The 17,947-nt window shown below is 41.2% G+C and overlaps 1 protein-coding gene across 1 annotated transcript in view; it reads left to right on the forward strand.

Annotated features, from left to right (window-relative positions):
• Positions 1 to 17,947, forward strand: part of LOC139381965 (tyrosine-protein phosphatase non-receptor type 13-like) — a 96,751-nt gene that overhangs the window by 5,563 nt on the left and 73,241 nt on the right. The window contains 15 exon segments of the mRNA XM_071125849.1: positions 2,582 to 2,745; positions 3,505 to 3,570; positions 3,866 to 4,045; positions 4,150 to 4,219; positions 5,378 to 5,467; positions 7,078 to 7,153; positions 7,657 to 7,810; positions 12,972 to 13,043; positions 13,281 to 13,455; positions 13,562 to 13,697; positions 13,823 to 13,961; positions 14,547 to 14,699; positions 15,498 to 15,683; positions 15,814 to 15,976; positions 16,085 to 16,340. Of these exon segments, the coding sequence (XP_070981950.1) occupies positions 2,582 to 2,745; positions 3,505 to 3,570; positions 3,866 to 4,045; positions 4,150 to 4,219; positions 5,378 to 5,467; positions 7,078 to 7,153; positions 7,657 to 7,810; positions 12,972 to 13,043; positions 13,281 to 13,455; positions 13,562 to 13,697; positions 13,823 to 13,961; positions 14,547 to 14,699; positions 15,498 to 15,683; positions 15,814 to 15,976; positions 16,085 to 16,340 (2,080 nt within the window).

Here is a 17,947-nt window from a genome sequence, read left to right on the forward strand (position 1 = left end):
ATGGACAACTGGTCTACTCTCTCGGCAATGGTGTTTCTGCTCAGACTCACATTTAAAAAGAGTTGCCTTTTTTCTGGGCAAACTTCGTCACAAACTTTAATCATGCAGTTTTTGATGAAATCCCCCTCCGTAAATGGCCGGGCTGATTTAGCGATCTCTTCTGCCAAAATAAAACTGGCCTTGACAGTTGCGTCCGCGTGTGTGTCCGCGTGTTTCGTTTCATAATGTCGTCTCAGATTATACTCTTTCAGTACCGCCACACTTTCTCCACACAGAAGACACACAGGTTTTCCAGCTACCTTCGTGAACATATACTCCGACTCCCACCTTGTTTGAAACCCCCGGTTCTCAGTATCCACCTTCCGTTTTGCCATTTTTGATGGGTATCTGAAAGTTAATTTTACTGTGATGCTGACGACTGCTGTGCCAATAAATATTGAAATGAAGCAGCCTACTGCTCGGTGCGTCACCTTTGCATTGTGGGAAATGTAGTATTGGTGCGTGTAAAAGATCTGCGGGCTGCCGGCTTGCTGCGGGCCGGTTCTAATAATAAATCAAGATCATCCCAGGGGCCGTAAAAAACCTTCTTGCGGGCCGGATGTGGCCCGCGGGCCTTGACTCTGACATATGTGATGTAAAGGAACAACCTCAATAAAAAAATGCAACTAACTGAATTTATGTCAACTCTGTCAGCCAACATTAAAGGCATTTGATTTTTACAATTATTTTCCAACAAGTGTTTAAATGCTTTGATTGTTTCCTTCTAAAATGTGATTATTCAAATATGTAAAACATATCTCCAGACTTCTTTTTAAAATTTTTAGAGCATGCTCCAGGGCTAATTTTGTTAGCATTTTGTCATGTTTTCTAGATTTAGAATGTAAAGCAACATTTATAAAGCAAGCATTATCCCTTAGGTCTAACACAGCAAATACTTAAATTGTTTAAGCATACATTGCAGAACAATAATTACAATATTATTATCACAATATTGACAAACAAATTGACAACCCACTGACAGAGTTGACAACAGATACTGAAAACATACATATTTTTGCCTCTAAAAATAAAAGTTTAATACAAACATTTGTAAAATTTGGAAAATTATTTTTTGAAAATCCCCAATAAAAGCAAACATTCTATCAGATGTTTCAGCACTCTGCCGGAATTGACGTTGGACAAATATCTGACTGAGTTCATGTTTTGCGAAGTAAACAAAAATGTAATTTTTCTTCTTCATTCAAGTGATATACAAAGTGACAATTTAGTTGTTCCTCGGTTGCTTTGTGACCCTTCACCCTAATTACATGTAACAGATTTTAACCAAAATTTATATTCTATCAGGCAGATGGAGTTGACAGTTTATGGTTGTGACCATGGTGATTACAATATTGCTTACAGACATTAATGGTCTTGTTGCACTACATGTAATGGGCACATTAATAAGGGGTGACCATGCTCATTCCTGATTAATTTAGGATTTTAGACAAATCTGACGGAGTAAACCAACTCTCTGGACAGATCTTTTGGGAATGTAAGTTTTGACATGAAAGATTTTTAAAGTCACATAGGGCTATTGCAATAAACTCCATATGTTATGCACGTGAGTGAGGACCCAAAAGCGGTTTAACAAAAACAGAGTCCTTTAATGTCAAAACACAGGGGAGACATAGATCCTCTTCAAATGTATATAATGGCAAAATAGACAACCCGCAGAGAGGGCGACAAATGAATCATAAAGTCCTTCTGATATTCACAGAAGAGTCCCCCTTCTTAGCTGCAGAGGAGAATAGCTGGGTTAGAGTCCCCTTCTTAGCAGCAGAGGAGAATAGCTGGGTTAGCGGCGACAGACTGCTGGTCTCTCTGGGTAGGCGCGGGTCGTAGAGGACAGAGGTACCTGATCACACGTAGCATCAGATGAACAGGCAGATTCCGACAGGACAGGACAAGGGTGAAGCAAACGAGACGATAGTTTGGTTCTGGCATGAGAAACTCAAACGAGAATCTGACAAAGACTGAAGCAGGAACAGAGAGAGAAATAGAGACCTAATCAGAGGGAAAAAGGGAACAGGTGGGAAAAGGGTGAACGAGGTAGTTAGAGAAGATGAGGAACAGCTGGGGGAAGGAGAGGAAGAGAAGGTAACCTAATACGACCAGCAGAGGGAGACGGAGTGAAGAGAAAGAACAGGAACAAGACATAATATGACAATACATGACAGCATAAGACAATTTTTCAGTTAATATCAATTTTTGCCAGTTATTTTTTTACATTAAACAATTGTTGTGAGAGGTTGAAATTGAGATCCTTTTCTCCGGATAAGGGCATTTCCAGGCATTGAGCAGGCATGGAAATTATTGACATAGAAAATATTGTGAAAAAAACAACTTTTTTCACTTTTTTCCCCTAAATGTACATTTTAAGCTCAAATAATGCAACAAAATAATTTTCTTTACATCAAAATAAAGTTTCACTGCCGGACAAGGATTGTCCTGACTTTCAAGAATCCCTTTGCTAATTTCCAGCTATTCTACACATTATTGCATGTCATTCCCAGTATCTTTATTTCTGTTCCCTTCCCAGGACATAACAGTATGTGTAGCATCATAAGCCCCTCCTCCCTGCTGCTCTCGGGCACCGGCACACTGGCGTTTAAGAACTGTGCCCTATCAGACGAGGAGTGCAACTTTACTGCGCCAGAGATGCTGCAAGGCTGTGCTTCCTCAACCAAAGATGTTATGGAGAAGGTAGCACACACCGGACACAAGTCCCAGCTCCAAACACACGTTTCCCGTAGGCACAGATCTAGAATCAGCTTACCCTCCCAAATCCTATCCTTATATATCAGGGAGCATAAATGTAAAGCTAAGATTAGATTAGCGTCTATCACAATGTGGTTTCTGATGTTGACATTAGAAGCAATTCTGCTGTTGACCGTTAGAGAGGTGTGAATGTGGTTTTTCATGGTTCCCCTCAGAGAGAGAGAGGATTTACAGTATGATGTAATCCATCCCTCACATGGCCTCGGGCCAGCACCACTAACTTAAAGAATTAATGGCACTATCAGCACAAACACTGCTGCAGCGAGCTAAGTCCTTGTACTGAAGCTAATACACAAGGGGGCAGCACTAACATACTGTGTGTGTGTGTGTGTGTGTGTGTGTGTGTGTGTGTGTGTGTGTGTGTGTGTGTGTGTGTGTGTGTGTGTGCCATGTGTGCCGTGTGTGTGTGTGCGTGCGTACTCCTGATACAGTAGATGGAAGCACTTACAGCAGTGAGCCTCAAGTAATAACTCGCACATAACCCCATCTAATGGTACTCGAGAGGAAAACCGTTTTTTAAGTGCTGCCCTTGTGTAGACACTGCTTTGCCTGTGTAAACCAAACACAATACACCAGGATACACCATCTGCGCTGTTGAGGTGAATTGTTTTGGCAAACAGGGGTGTTTTTTTTATGTCTGACTCATATTAAGTGTCATGGTCTAATCTGTCTGTCTTCTGCCAGATGCTGGTGTATTCACTGGGTATGACTCTCTACTGGTCTGTCAATTATCATCTACCTCAGAATCAGGTGAGGCCATTTTATTTTCAAACACCACATATAGACTTATAAGACTTATCAGAGCAGTGATACCAAATGTGGCTCTCTGACATTACTATGGCCCTCAACGTTAATTTATTTAAAATCAGAGAAGCATTAAACTTGTTACACAACAAAGTTAGTCTCTCAAGTCTTTCTCTCAAGCATGTTCTGTCTTCCAGTGGTTTCGGGCACACCACTACACTTCTCTCTATTCCCGTATTGGTATTAGTACCTGGAGAGCTATCGATACCTCGTCTATCGTCTCTATTCCTGTCTCTCCTAGCCGGTCCAGTTGAGTGACCACCTGAACGGCCTGCTAGTGAGTATGTGCGAGGACCTGGCCCACCGCAGAGTCAATCTGAACAGTATCCTGGAGTCCTGTGAGTCTCAGCACAAAGCCTCTCTCCTGCCTCCGCCCAACAGAGTAATACGACAGCTGGTGGAGGATGTCTTTCACGAAGCTGTGAGTGTGTGTCGGGGGAGATGGGGGGGAGTCTATCTATGTGTATGTGTGTGTCTGTCTCTCTGTAATGCCGCAATCTAATCAGTAGAATACTTTTCTCTCAGGTGGACCATGGGTCTGAGCCCTTTGTTCCACTGTGTGGGAGGAGTCAGATGATCAGAGAAAGGGTTAACGGTAAGGACCGCTTCTAAACGATCTCTATAGCCCTGTCTGGGATCTTGTCTGATTAGCTTTTTATGACATTATGTCCAGATCTTTCATTGGACCTAATCTCCAGACCTTACAATAAACGAATCCGGTAGTAGTACTAGTAAACTGGGACAGGTCAGAGTGTCCAGGTCCCCTATCATTGTTAGAGGCTCTTAGCTCTAGATTTGAACTACTACCCTGACAAACAGCAGCATGACATCATCGTACATCACATCCTCTGTCAGCTCTTGTTTCCATGATAACGGAGTGATAATAGTGGGTAATAGGGATAAATAGAGTCGTAAACAAAAACAAAATTCTAATCCCCCTGACTGCCACTATATTATCTTCCCAATGTGATTTGACTTCTGTTTGCTGAGTCTTCAAATTGCTGAGTCTACCTTTAATCGCATCTAATAGTTTGGATTAGGTTGTTGTATGTCGCGTGTAAATGTAAATAGGTCATTTTTACCTTTTTTAGCGTTACTGACAACACAAAGATGTAGACCACCTAAATTGTTCCTGCGGTAAGACTTTGGTAAAAAAGGATTAAGAGTTTAACCTTGAGGCACAGCAAGGATTAGGACCTGCAGTGATAACTAGTAATCTGCGGATGCAGAGTAGACGCACACACACAAACACACACTTACAAACTCGAAGATGGAGTAGTTACCCAGGTCAAACGGACAGGCAGCCATACTTAGCCCTATTTCTGGAACTTTGTGTTAGAAGCAATAAAGAAAATAAACTGTAAACTCTTTGATCGCGGACCATACTATTTTGGCATCTATGGACTAACTGGCTTTAACGCCACAAACAAAGACATAGACAGCTAACGAAGCTGGGTAAGATTTGCATTTTTCAACTGAAAAAACAACACTGTGCAATGGAAAGTCAATGTTATTTGTGGAACATTGATTTGAACCTTTAAACCAGGTAAAGCCATTAGTCACCTGGTTGTTTACCTGGGTTGTATTCACAAAGCACTAAACGGAAGAAAACTTGTTTCCATTTCCTGCTGCAAAACATATTCTTATGTTTTGCTACGATGTTCACTAATGAATACACCCCTGGTTTTATGTGTTGTTTTACCTGGTATTTCACCTGTTGTTCTACCTGGTATTTCACCTGGTATTTTACCAGATAAGCATGATCGGTATCCTGACTACAGTGAGGGCTGTGCGGCTGGAGCAGGGAGCAGACAGTACTCTAACAACTCTGACACCAAGTCAGGTAAAATGCATGGGTTAGACTGCTTTGGTAGGAACAAATGATAGAAAGTGTTTTGAATAGGAGAATTAGTGTTCTTATTGGACAATTGTTTTCTCTCATTTAGTGACTCCTGAAAAAAATTAATGATGTACAGTCCATTCGGGAAATGACTTTTTCCACATTTTGTTACGTTACAGCCTTATTCTAAAAATGATTAAATGATTTACACACAATACCCCATAATGACAAAGCGACAACAGGTTTTGACATTTTTTCAAATGTATTGAAAATGAGAAACCGAAAAAGCTTCTTTACATAAGTATTCAGACTCTTTGCTATGAGACTCGAAATTGAGCTTGGTACATCCTGTTTCCATTGATCATCCTTGAGATGTTTCTACAACTTGATTGGATCCACCTGTGGTAGATTCAATGTATTGGACATGATTTGGAAAGGCGCACACCTGTCTATATAAGGTCCCATGTCAGAGCTTGAGAGGATCTGCAGAGAAGAATGGGAGGAACTCCCCAAATACAGGTGTGCCAAGCTTGTAGAGTCATATCGAAGAAGACTTGAGGTTGTAATCGCTGCCAATGGTGCTTCAACAAAGTTGTAACGGCTTTCTTCCTGGGAAGGAGAGGCGGACCAAAACGCAGCGTGGGTATAGTTCATGGTAATTTAATAAGGCAACTCAAACATGAACAGGATACAAAACATTAAACGTGAAAACCGAAACAGCCCTATCTGGTGCAGAAAACACAAAGACAAGAAACAACCACCCACAAAACCCAACACAAAACAGGCTACCTAAATATGGTTCCCAATCAGAGACAATGACTAACACCTGCCTCTGATTGAGAACCATATCAGGCCAAACATAGAAATAGACAAACCAGACACACAACATAGAATGCCCACCCAGCTCACGTCCTGACCAACACTAAAACAAGGAAAACATAAAAGAATTATGGTCAGAACGTGACAAAAGTACTAAGTAAAGAGTCTGAATACTTATGTAAATGTGATATTCCCGATGTTAATTTGTAATACATTTGCAAACATTTCTAAAAAATAGTTTTTGCTTGGTCGTTATGGTGTATTGTGTGTAGAATGATGAGGGAAAAAATCAATTTACTCCATTTTAGAATAAGGCTGTAACGTAACAAAATGTGGAAAAAGTCAAGGGGTCTGAATACTTAATGAATGCACTGTACATTGTGTGAATACATTTTGGATGTGCAAAGGGGTAGCTAGACAGGGCTCAGTGTTTTTAAAACTGTATATTTGTTATTACTGTACAACAAATTAGATTTCTATGTTTCACCTGTTTTTGAAGAATGTTGTAGATGGTCTAGATTAGGCACTCCTAATGGTTAATTTGCTCAGTACAGTCAGTGAGATAATATTGTAGTTGACCATGGAAGCTGCTGAAATGTGACCAAAGGGAAACCTTCCTTTTTTTAGTAAATGAGTGATATGTGTATACTTTTTATTGAAATAGATTCAACAGTATAATGTGTGATACATGTTTAGAATATTTAAGTATCTTTGAACGAAACAAATGTTTGTATTAGGCCTGTCTATTCCTTAAGTATGTGTTTTATCAGTGTCATTTGGTGTTTGTGTTACAGAGAGTTTACTTCACAAACCCTGGAGACAGAAACCCAGAAGTTCTCCCACCCCTGCATACCCACCTAACATAGACAGGTATACATGCCTAACAAAGCAGATAAACACAAACACACACACACACACACACACATTTGCACAGACACACACACAACTGTGGGACTGACCTGTGTGTGACCTCAGGCAGTTAACAACAAGTAAGACTCTGGGGAAATACGCACTCAAACATCCATTACTGTGTCCTATACAATAATGGACATAAATACATAATTTTATGTTGATTACAATCAAGTTGATAATGAGCAACTAATGTTGTAAAAGTATTGGAAAATGTGGACAAGTGTTTAGATTTTTTTGGATTGAGGCGTACGGTTGAAGCACTTTTTCTGAACTTTCTATATCTGTCTCTCGCTAACTGTCGTCTTTAACTTGAGTGTCTGTCGCTCATCTCCCTTTCTCCCCTCCCCTTTCCCCTTCTGAATGTTCTCTCGCTCTCTCTCTCTTTCTCTCTCTCTCTCTCTTTGAATCTCTCTTTCTGACTCTCTTCTCTCTCTGACTCTCTTTCTCCACTGTCCCTTCAGACTGCCACAAGATCTCAGACACATGGAAAGTAGCAGTAGCTGGCTGTGTCAGAGCCCCTACATTGGTGCCCCCTCAAAGGGTGCACCCCAACCCCACAGCCCCTTCATCACCTTCAGTGACTCCTCAGCCAGCCTCACCGAGAGGAAAGTCAAGGTAAATCTGTCTGTCTGTCACTCCATCCATCCGTCTATGATCTATCTATGGCAGGGTTCCTCAACTGGCGGCCAACTGGTAACCAAAAAAGTGTTAAACAAATCAAAATATTTTTCATATTTTAGATTTTTCAAAGTAGACACCTTTTGCCTTGATGACAGCTTTGCCCACACTGGACATTCTCTCAACCAGCTTCACCTGGAGTGTTTTTCCAACAGTCTTGAAGGAGTTCTCACATATGCTGATGTCGTGTCTTGGACTATCATTAATGTGAAGACTTTTATATTATCAAATCAATTATCTATGTCTATGTTGTTTAAAGGGTTACTATTTCCTGAATTGAACTCTCTTCAGATATTTTCATATCTTGTCAATAACAGTCACTTATTAATGTATTATTACATCATCAGTCATATTCGGAATGTTGCAAACTCTTGGAAATCTAGCATAAGTGATGAATCAGCGGTATACCAATTGGCTTAACTATTTATTTACTAACTAAATAATCACACAGAAGTACATAAACACACAGGCTAGGTTATACATTGGTTAGTAACATGATACAATGAACAATCCCCAGTAGACTAAACCGATATGACGGCTTGTTACACCAAATGAAAAGGGAGGGGCATGTAAGAAAGAGTGGGTGAAAAGACAAAGGACTCTACTATCGTACACACAGCTGATAACTATGCTCATGGAAATGCCACTAATTCCAAAGGATTTACCATTTACATATTTACGATTGTATGCCTTTGTTGTCTCTCTGTTGAAATCGCCGGTCCGTCTGCTGGAGAGTCAGTCGACAGAAAGTCTCTGGTTTGTCCCCCAGATCCTTTGTAGTTATACAGTTGAATGTACAAATAAATGGAAATGTATGGTTTAAACATGTCTTTAATGTTTATTTGCTTTAGCTGTTAGTGATAATTCCCTAAGTGTTTACATCATTGAGCCTTTATGTATTGGTTATGAATGCCCAAAGGTGTCTGACTTTATAGTAAGTAAAGCGTCATATGATATAAGACATTTAGATATGTGTTATGAATGACCAAAGGAGTCTGAGTTTAAATTAAGTACAGCGTCATGCGATATAGAGTCTTTAATGATGTGTTATGAATTATCTGTTAGGTTCTAAATATCAGAGTCTAACCTCAACTGACACTATGAAAGCTTAAACCAAGTTTATTCAGCCGAAACGATCGAACAGCTGAACAGACAAAAGACATATTCACGCAAGCACTGATATTTAACCCTTTCTAATATGCTGAGTCTCCTCCTATATATCTGAACAGCCAATGCATCTCTGTTGCTAGACAGAACCTTAGTGATGTCTATTCTTCCTCACTTCATCTGGCCTGACCTCTGCCCCAAAGTGCTCACTCCTTCCCAACTCATGGCTGTCATGTTGACTCTTACCAGACTGCGTCTTTCCTCCTCCCATATGATCCCTGATGGTTTCTAGGAGAGTGATAGCACAAGACTTGAAAAGCAAAAAGAAACACAAGACAGTATTAACAATGTGGCAAGATATGCATAATTATATATGCACAGAAAAAACAAAGTCTGACAACATGAAAATTCCCACTCTCTCTTCGCTTGACTCTATGCCTCCATGATGCCCTAGAGAACCTCATGCTTTCACCCAGTCGCCCCCTTTCCGGCCACAGGCTCCGAGAGGTGTTCCCAAGTTATGTCATTTTCATTTTGTTTCCCATCTCCATCTCCCTCCATTGCCACCTGATAGGCACGTCACCTGATAGGCAAGTGCGTGTCTCTAATCAATGCCACATCCTATTGAGGTAGCGCAGCACTGTACAGTCGTGGCCCCAAAAAATTGTACTCTGGACAATAATCTTGAGGCATTGATGTGAAAGCATATACAGTCGTGGCCAAAAGTTTTGAGAATGACACAACTATTAATTGTCACAAAGTCTGCTGCCTCAGTTTGTATGATGGCAATGTGCATATACTCCAGTATGTTATGAAGAGTGATCCGATGAATTGCAATTAATTGCAAAGTCCCTCTTTGCCATGCAAATTAACTTAATCCCCCAAAAAACATTTCCACTGCATTTCAGCCCTGCCACAAATGGACCAGCTGACATCATGTCAGTGATTCTCTCGTTAACACAGGTGTGAGTGTTGATGAGGACAAGGCTGGAGATCACTCTGTCATGCAGATTGAGTTCAAATAACAGACTTCAAAAGGAAAAAAAGCTTCAAAAGGAGGGTGATGCTTGGAATCATTGTTCTTCCTCTGTCAACCATGGTTACCTGCAAGGAAACACGTGCCGTCATCATTGCATTGCACAAAAAGGGCTTCACAGGCAAGGATATTGCTGCCAGTAAGATTGCACCTCATTCAACCATTTATTGGATCATCAAGAACTTCAAGGAGAGTGGTTAAATTATTGTGAAGAAGGCTTCAGGCGTCCAAGAAAGTCCAGCAAGCGCCAGGACCGTCTCCTAAAGTTTATTCAACTGCGGGATCGGGGCACCACCCGTACAGAGCTTGCTCAGGAATAGCAGCAGGCAGGTGTGAGTGCATCTGCACGTACAGTGAGGCAAAGACTTTTGGAGGATGGCCTGGTGTCAAGAAGGGCAGCAAAGAAGCCAATTCTCTCCAGGAAAACATCAGGGACAAACTGATATTCTGCAAAAGGTACAGGTATTGGACTGCTGAGCACTGGGGTAAAGTTATTTTCTCTGATGAATCCACTTTCCGATTGTTTGGGGCATCTGGAAAAAAGCTTGTCCGGTGAGCGCTACCATCAGTCCTGTGTCATGTCAACAGTAAAGCATCCTGAGACCATTCATGTGTGGGGTAGCTTCTCAGCCAAGGGAGTGGGCTCACTCACAATTTTGACACAGCCATGAATAAAGAATGGTACCAACACATCCTCCGAGAGCAACTTCTCCCAACCATCCAGGAACAGTTTGGTGATGAACAATGCCTTTTCCAGCATGATGGACCACCTTGCCATAAGGCAAAAGTGATACCTAAGTGGCTTGGGGAAGAAAACATCGACATTTTGGGTCCATGGCCAGGAAACTCCCCAGACCTTAATCCCATTGAGAACTTGTGGTCAATCCTCAAGAGGCGGGTGGACAAACAAAAACCCACAAATTCTGACAAACTCCAAGCATTGATTATGCAAGAATGGGCTGCCATCAGCGGCCCAGAATTTAATTGACAGCATGCCAGGGCGGATTGCAGAGGTCTTGAAAAAGAATAGTCAACATCGTAAATATTGACTCTTTGTATCAACTTCATGTAATTGTCAATAAAAGCCTTTGACACTTATGAAATGCTTGTAATTATACTTCAGTATTCCATAGTAACATCTGACTATAATATCTAAGACACTGAAGCAGCAAGCAAACTTTGTGGAAATTAATATTTGAGTCATTCTCAAAACTTTTGGCCACGACTGTATATGCTTTCACATCAATGCCTCAAGATTATTGTCCAGAGTACAATTACCCCAACATCTATCCTTTTATATGATGCATTAATCAGTAAAGAAACTAACCCAACCCAATTATGGCAGTTAAGGTAGCTCCCAGACCCAACCCCTCTGCATGTCTACAGTGGAATCTAGTATTTCTCTCTCTCTTTAGCTTCACTTCCTCTGTCATAGCATCTTCAAGCTCACCCATTATGCAGCTGGATCTCTCTTCACATGAGAATTGTGAACCCACCGACAAGAGACATGACAATCATTACCGCTGTAGGTGCTTGCAAGGAGTTCTGTGTGTGGACCAGACCAACGCTGTCCCAACACCCCCGCCTGGTGTATCTTTATGTACACTCAATCTCCAGAATTCAGCCCGTGCTCTCGGTTATCTCCTGTGTCTCACTACAAACGAAGTATTACAGGACACTACATGAAGTGTCAATAAATAGGTTATTAACGTTCTGCTTATTTATAAAGTTATCTCATGATCCACAGGGTGTGAGAGGTATTTGTGATAGAACACATAACACAGTCAAAAAGTCATAATTATTGTTAAACCCTGCCCATTTCCACGAGTTATCTTTTTTATATTTATTTTTAAATCTAACTAATGAAGTCCTAAGTTTGATGGGTTGGTCCACCAGACCTTCTGCACATTTGGGCAGAAGTATCTAGGAATGAGATTAGCTATAATGTGACTAAGGTGTTATCACTGTAGAGCGTATGCCACCCTTCAGCACAACATGTCACCCTTTATAAAGCACATGTTTAAGTCATATTCGACATACCGTGTTATGTCACTTTAGACATTGGTGATTATGTCACACAGTTAGGCCACATTTATGAACCCTTTATAAAGCATGACATACGCTTATAGATGCTTTGTAACACATTTATGCAGTGCTTATGAAGGCATTAAGCTGAATGTGATTTAAAGAAGGACCCAAATATTATATCTGTTTGGGCTTTTTGTGGACAATTTGCAGTCTACAATTTATTTGTAATTATGTTCCGGCCCCCTGACCTGAGAAAAAATCAGCCCGCTGCTGAGTTTGGTTGATGATCCCTGATCTATGGCACCCTGTGATGTGGGTTGATGTTCTTCTGAGACCCCATCGAGTTATCTTCTGAGCTCTGGGGGTGATAATACACAAATAATATGCAACAGAATGCATGACTCTGAGTCATACATTCTGTAGATTCCATACTTCTTTTTACTCTCAACATTTTTCCTCTGACGCATGCAGCTCCTTCACAGTTTAAGATATAATCACAGTCTTATACACTAAAGCAAATATGATCATTAGATTGATTTGTATGTTACTCAATGAACGTTCATTGAAAATCATTTGTCTTTGAAAACTAGGATGTGTACGCACAGCGTACTTTGAAAACTAGAATGTGTATGGGGATGAAACGAAGATACAGTAAGCTGGGTGTAGTCAGCGTAGCCTGTGACATCACTGCCCCAGTTAGATCGAGGTAGCTGTCACCTCCGACCCAGTTCTGGTTTATCAGTCTTGACTTGAAACTGCAGTGCTGCTGGAGCATGGTGACGGTCATAGTCAGGACTGATGCATCCTGTGTGTGTGAAGGTGTGTGTGTGTATTGTGGTGTATGAATTGTTTCCATGTGTAGTGATGTTAGCATGATGTGATTGTGTATCTGCGTTGCTGTGTTTACATCGTGTTGTGTCTTTTCAGGCTCTGGGTCCTGAGTTTATCAGGATGGCTGACAAACCCCATGTAGGTCTGGAGCTTCCCGGATCCATAGTGGTAAAAACATTTTTTTTTTCTAGAATTGTTTTGGAAGATTTATGTTTTTGGGTTTTGAGTCTATTTTTTGTTGACTAAAGATTGGTTATCCTTTCTCTCTCTCTCTCTCTCTCTCTCTCTCTCTCTCTCTCTCTCTCTCTCTCTCTCTCTCTCTCTTTCTCACTCTCTCTCTCTCTCCTTCTCTCTCTCTCTCTCTCCTTCTCTCCCCCTCCACCTAATCCATCTTCTTCCGACCAGTCTAAGAAGGGCAGGTCTTGTTCGTCCCAGAGAGAGGTTAGTGTGGTGTTGCCCAGTGGTCAGTCTGTATTGGTCAGATGTGACAAAAATTCCAGAGGGAGAGACGTGTTCGACATGGTGGTGGCTCACGCTAACCTGGTAGAGCACTTCTACTTCGGCCTGGCCTTCATCGATGGTAAGAAACTGACAACAACCCATCTTATGTGTCTCATAAACATATACTGTAGTTGATTTATTGATTTATAGTCATACTACATATACTATGTCATTCTTTCTTTTAGATGATGAATACTTTTTCCTGGACCACGAGATTAAAATCTCAAAAGTTGCTCCTGACAGTTGGAAAAAAGTAGTGTCGACTTCTTTTCTTGTTTTTCTACGGGTCAAGTTTTTCGTTGACGACATCTCTTTCATATTGTGAGTCTGATCATTATTTTATATCTTTCATTTGACTGAAAAGTATCTAGTTTTGGTATCATGAACTGTTAGTGAAATGCAGTTATTAGTTGTCTCTTTAAAGAACTGCACATTGGGTGTTCCAGACACAGGCTGACGCGTCACCAATACTACTTGCAGCTGCGGAAGGATATCCTAGAGGACAGGTTGTACTGCAATGAGGAGACGTGCATGTTCCTGGCAGCTCTTGCTCTTCAGGCAGAGTTTGGGGACTACATGTCTGAGGTAAACTGAGTGAACCAGTGTCTCAGAAACAGAATTTTTCTTCAGGGTTTTTCTTTTCTTTAATGATCTACATTTTGTATTTATTTAACTAGGCAAGTCAGTTAAGAACAAATTCTTATTTACAATGACAGCCTAGGAACAGTGGGATAATAACTTCTTTGTTCAGGGGCAAAACAACAGATTTGTACCTTGTCAGCTCGGGGATTCAACCTAGCAACCTTTCGGTTACTGGCCCAACGCTCTAACCACTAGGCTACATAAAATCCTGAGAGATTGTATGGCTCTTAATCATTCTTCCAGCCAACGCAGTATGTTTGAGGACGTAGTATCTCATTGATAGACCTGTTATATCTGTCCTGAAAAACATCAATGGCAATGTATCTTATTGACAGACCTGGGTAATGTTCAGTATGGCACACACAACCAAAACATTTTGAAACAGAAAAAAAATTAAGTTAAGGTAGTCCCTCTCTGATGCAGTTAGTTTTATTGAGTTTGGTACCTATTGAATGCAATCCTGTTATGGTAAAGACTGCTGCATTAGTGTCAGTATATGTCATTGACAGGCCTGTTATCTCTGTTCAGTTGTATGGTAGGAACTACTACCAGCCGGAGCAGTATGTGTCTAAGAGAATGCTGGAGAAGATGGCTCTGCCCACTCTAAAGGAGGAGTTGTCACGGTTCCACGCTAACAATGCCGAGATGCTGCCGGAGGAGGCTGAGACTGAGTTCCTAAAAGTAAGAAAATTGAACAGTGATTGAACACTGTATTAAATCTATTATTATTTGCAGAAATCAAAGTTTTGGAAATGAATCCCCAGTTCAGATTCATAAGACGAGACAAGACAGTTTCCTGCAGTTTTAGAACGAAGTTTGCTTGATCTGAACAGCCTAGTTTTAGAACAGCTCATGTCTGCTGCTGGAGTCAACATGTCAAATATTTTGCTAAAGTCTTGCAATGAGACGGATCTGTTTATCTATTCAGAGAAAAATGAGCTGATGTTCTGTTTTAGCCAAGCAGTTAGTTAGCCAAGCAGTTAGTTAGCTAGCCTAGCTTGCTGATACTTCTCTGACAAAATACCAATGTGTGGTCTGTTTCTGGTGCATGTATTTCATAATACTAGTTTGCTACAACAACTTGCTACAACAAGTGGCCACTTGTTTCAAAATTTCATCACGTCATTGTAAAGAGGCACCATTAAAGTGGAAATGGTCTCAACTGCACGTCTCGTTTGTTTGATCTGAATGCCCGGTCTTGAGTCAATTTTACAACACAACATTCTAAAACTGGGTAGTTTTGTCTCGTCTTATTTTTGCTGATGTATCTCAACTGAGCTTAAAGATACAGTAAAACAAAGCTTCTATTATTGCAAATCATAATCAATTGAGTGCTTGCCCTTTCAATTTTCTCTAATCTATTTTGGTTCCCAGGACCCTTTTTTTTTACATGTATACACAAGAAGATGTTGAATTGAGCATGTTCTCCTCCTTTACTGAGATCAACCTTGCAACACACTTGTTCTATCTACTCTCTAGATCGCTCAGCAGCTTCCAGAGTATGGGATTGTGTTCCATCGGGTATGCCGGGAGAAGAAGCCGGTGGTGGGGGAGCTGGTGCTGGGAGTCTGTGCCACTGGAATCATTGTCTATGAGCTGAAGAACCACCTCCGTACCGTCACACAGCGATTCCTCTGGAGGGAGACCGATACCATCTCTGCCAATGTGAGTACTACTGGAATACTAGTGTTGTATTCTATACTGTGCTTTCAGATGTGTGTTTGACATTAACAGCTGCAATGCTCTTGATTTAAAAGACAAGCCCCTGACGGTTGTCTCTCTCCCCCTTCCCCAGCGTCGTAAGCTGACAATAGAGTGTGGTGGTCCCAGCAGTAAGAATCACAGTTTTGTGACAGAGAGTTCTAAGATTGCTCAGTACCTCCTTAGTCTCTGCTCCGCGCAGCACAAGTTCCACAGTGAAATGACCTCCAGGCAACTCAACTACAGCATCGCTCAAGGTACAGGGCTCTTAGAGCACAAAGTCAGGCAGGAAGGCACGCATGCACGCACACACACAAATACACACACATTTGTTTATTCATTATGATTATTTGTTGTCATTTCAGATGAGAACATTGAGAAGTACCAGTCTCTCTGTCGGACACGTGACTCCCATATGAAGCGTCTTTCATGTTCCGAGGTCGTCCTGAACAGTGTAGAGATACCGGCCAACCTCAGCCAACGCGAGTCGCTAAGTAAGTTGTGTGATGACATCACAGCGAAGGTGGAGGCATGTCTACGGCAACAAAGTGAGATGAGAGAAATCAACAGAGATCTACCCGAGCCATGCCCACTGTCAGAGGTGAAGGAACAGGCCTTGAGGTAACATTACATAACACTACATAACACTACTTGCAGGTAACTGCCAAAATAAAGGAAACACCAACATAAAGTTTCTTTATAGGGCGTTGGGCCACCCAGAGCTGCCAGAACAGCTTCAATGCCCCTTGGCATAGATTCTAAAATTGTCTGGATCTTTTATTGGAGATATGCAACACCATTCTTCCCTGAGAAATTCCATACTTCTGTGTTTTATTGTTGGAAAGCAGTCTCCAATAAGTGTTTAATTGGGTTGAGATTTGGCCATTTTATACATGACCTTAAGCATGATGTGATGTTTATTACTTAATTAACTCAGGAAGCACCTGCTTTCAATAGGCTTTGTATCCTTCATTTACTCAAGTGTTTCCTTTATTTTGGCAGTTACCTGTACATAACTATATAACACTACAGCATAATGGACTTCCTCATCAAAAAAATGCTTTTCACTTGAGCTCAGAGCGTCCTGCTTTCTATGGTGGTAATTCACCTCATCTACTGTGTTTTTCCACGAAATGAGTCCCTTTTGAGTAGTGTAACTTGGTGACATTTTTTATTTATTTCACCTGATTTTAAACACCCACACCAGCGGAAATCCACTTTTTTTCAGCTGAAAGACGATGCCCAGAGCTTACCCGTGATGTTGCTCAATGATTTAAGTCAATAAGTCATCGTTTTTGTCAAAGTATGATATATTTGGGCTGGAACAGGGAAATCCGAAGTTAAATTTCAGATCTTTTCGCGTCTATGCTGTGTGTTTCATGATAAAATTATGTACATTTATGTCTGACTATACGTCTTGCGAGGGACGACTTTATCACGCTTTAGTTAATTTGGAACCACCTACAAAACATGTACATGTGCGTACTCATTACTTCCTGTTTACAACCTGGTGCTACGGTTTACGTTTGTCTGCACTGCACTTAGTTCGATCTGAAGCTGTTGAATGGGCTGATGGTGAAACAGTGAATAAGAAAAAAGCTAATGTTATTCTGATGAGCTACTGATGTTCACTTGGCTATAGTAAGTAGCCTGGCAAGGCACACATTATGCGAGTGACTCATCAGGGGATAACCTTATGACTAACGTCACCTAGCTAGAGGTGAAAGAAACGCACACCTTTTTAGGCGAGGTGCTGGCTAGCGGAGTAGAACACTTGAAAAATTAAAGGAGAGCCGCACACACTAGGAGCTCAGATGCAATAATTGAATAACCTAATATTCGTCACCGTCATGTGATGTCAAAAGTGGATGAAGACCTGGATAGATGAAATGTCAACACAGATGGGATACATTATATGAACTTGACAGTAAGATACAATGACATACTAAAGTGTTCTCCGTGGAGAGGAAGGTGTCTGTCTGGCCATGGTTTCACTTCTGTGGCTATGCAGAGCAGAGGGGTGCTGGGATTGCTCCTGTATGGCTCAGTTGGTAGAGCATGTCACTTGAAATGCCAGGGTTGTGGGTTCAATTACAAAACCTCTTGCGACGAGCAATCCCGGATCCGGGAGCGTAATCATAGCCTCAAATGAATTAGCATAACATGGCGGACATAAATACCCCTAGTAACTTTTCCTATTCATGAAAATCGCAAATGAAATTAAAGAA

The sequence above is a fragment of the Oncorhynchus clarkii genome, chromosome 23, assembly GCF_045791955.1.
Source record: "Oncorhynchus clarkii lewisi isolate Uvic-CL-2024 chromosome 23, UVic_Ocla_1.0, whole genome shotgun sequence".
Taxonomy (NCBI): Eukaryota; Metazoa; Chordata; class Actinopteri; order Salmoniformes; family Salmonidae; genus Oncorhynchus; species Oncorhynchus clarkii.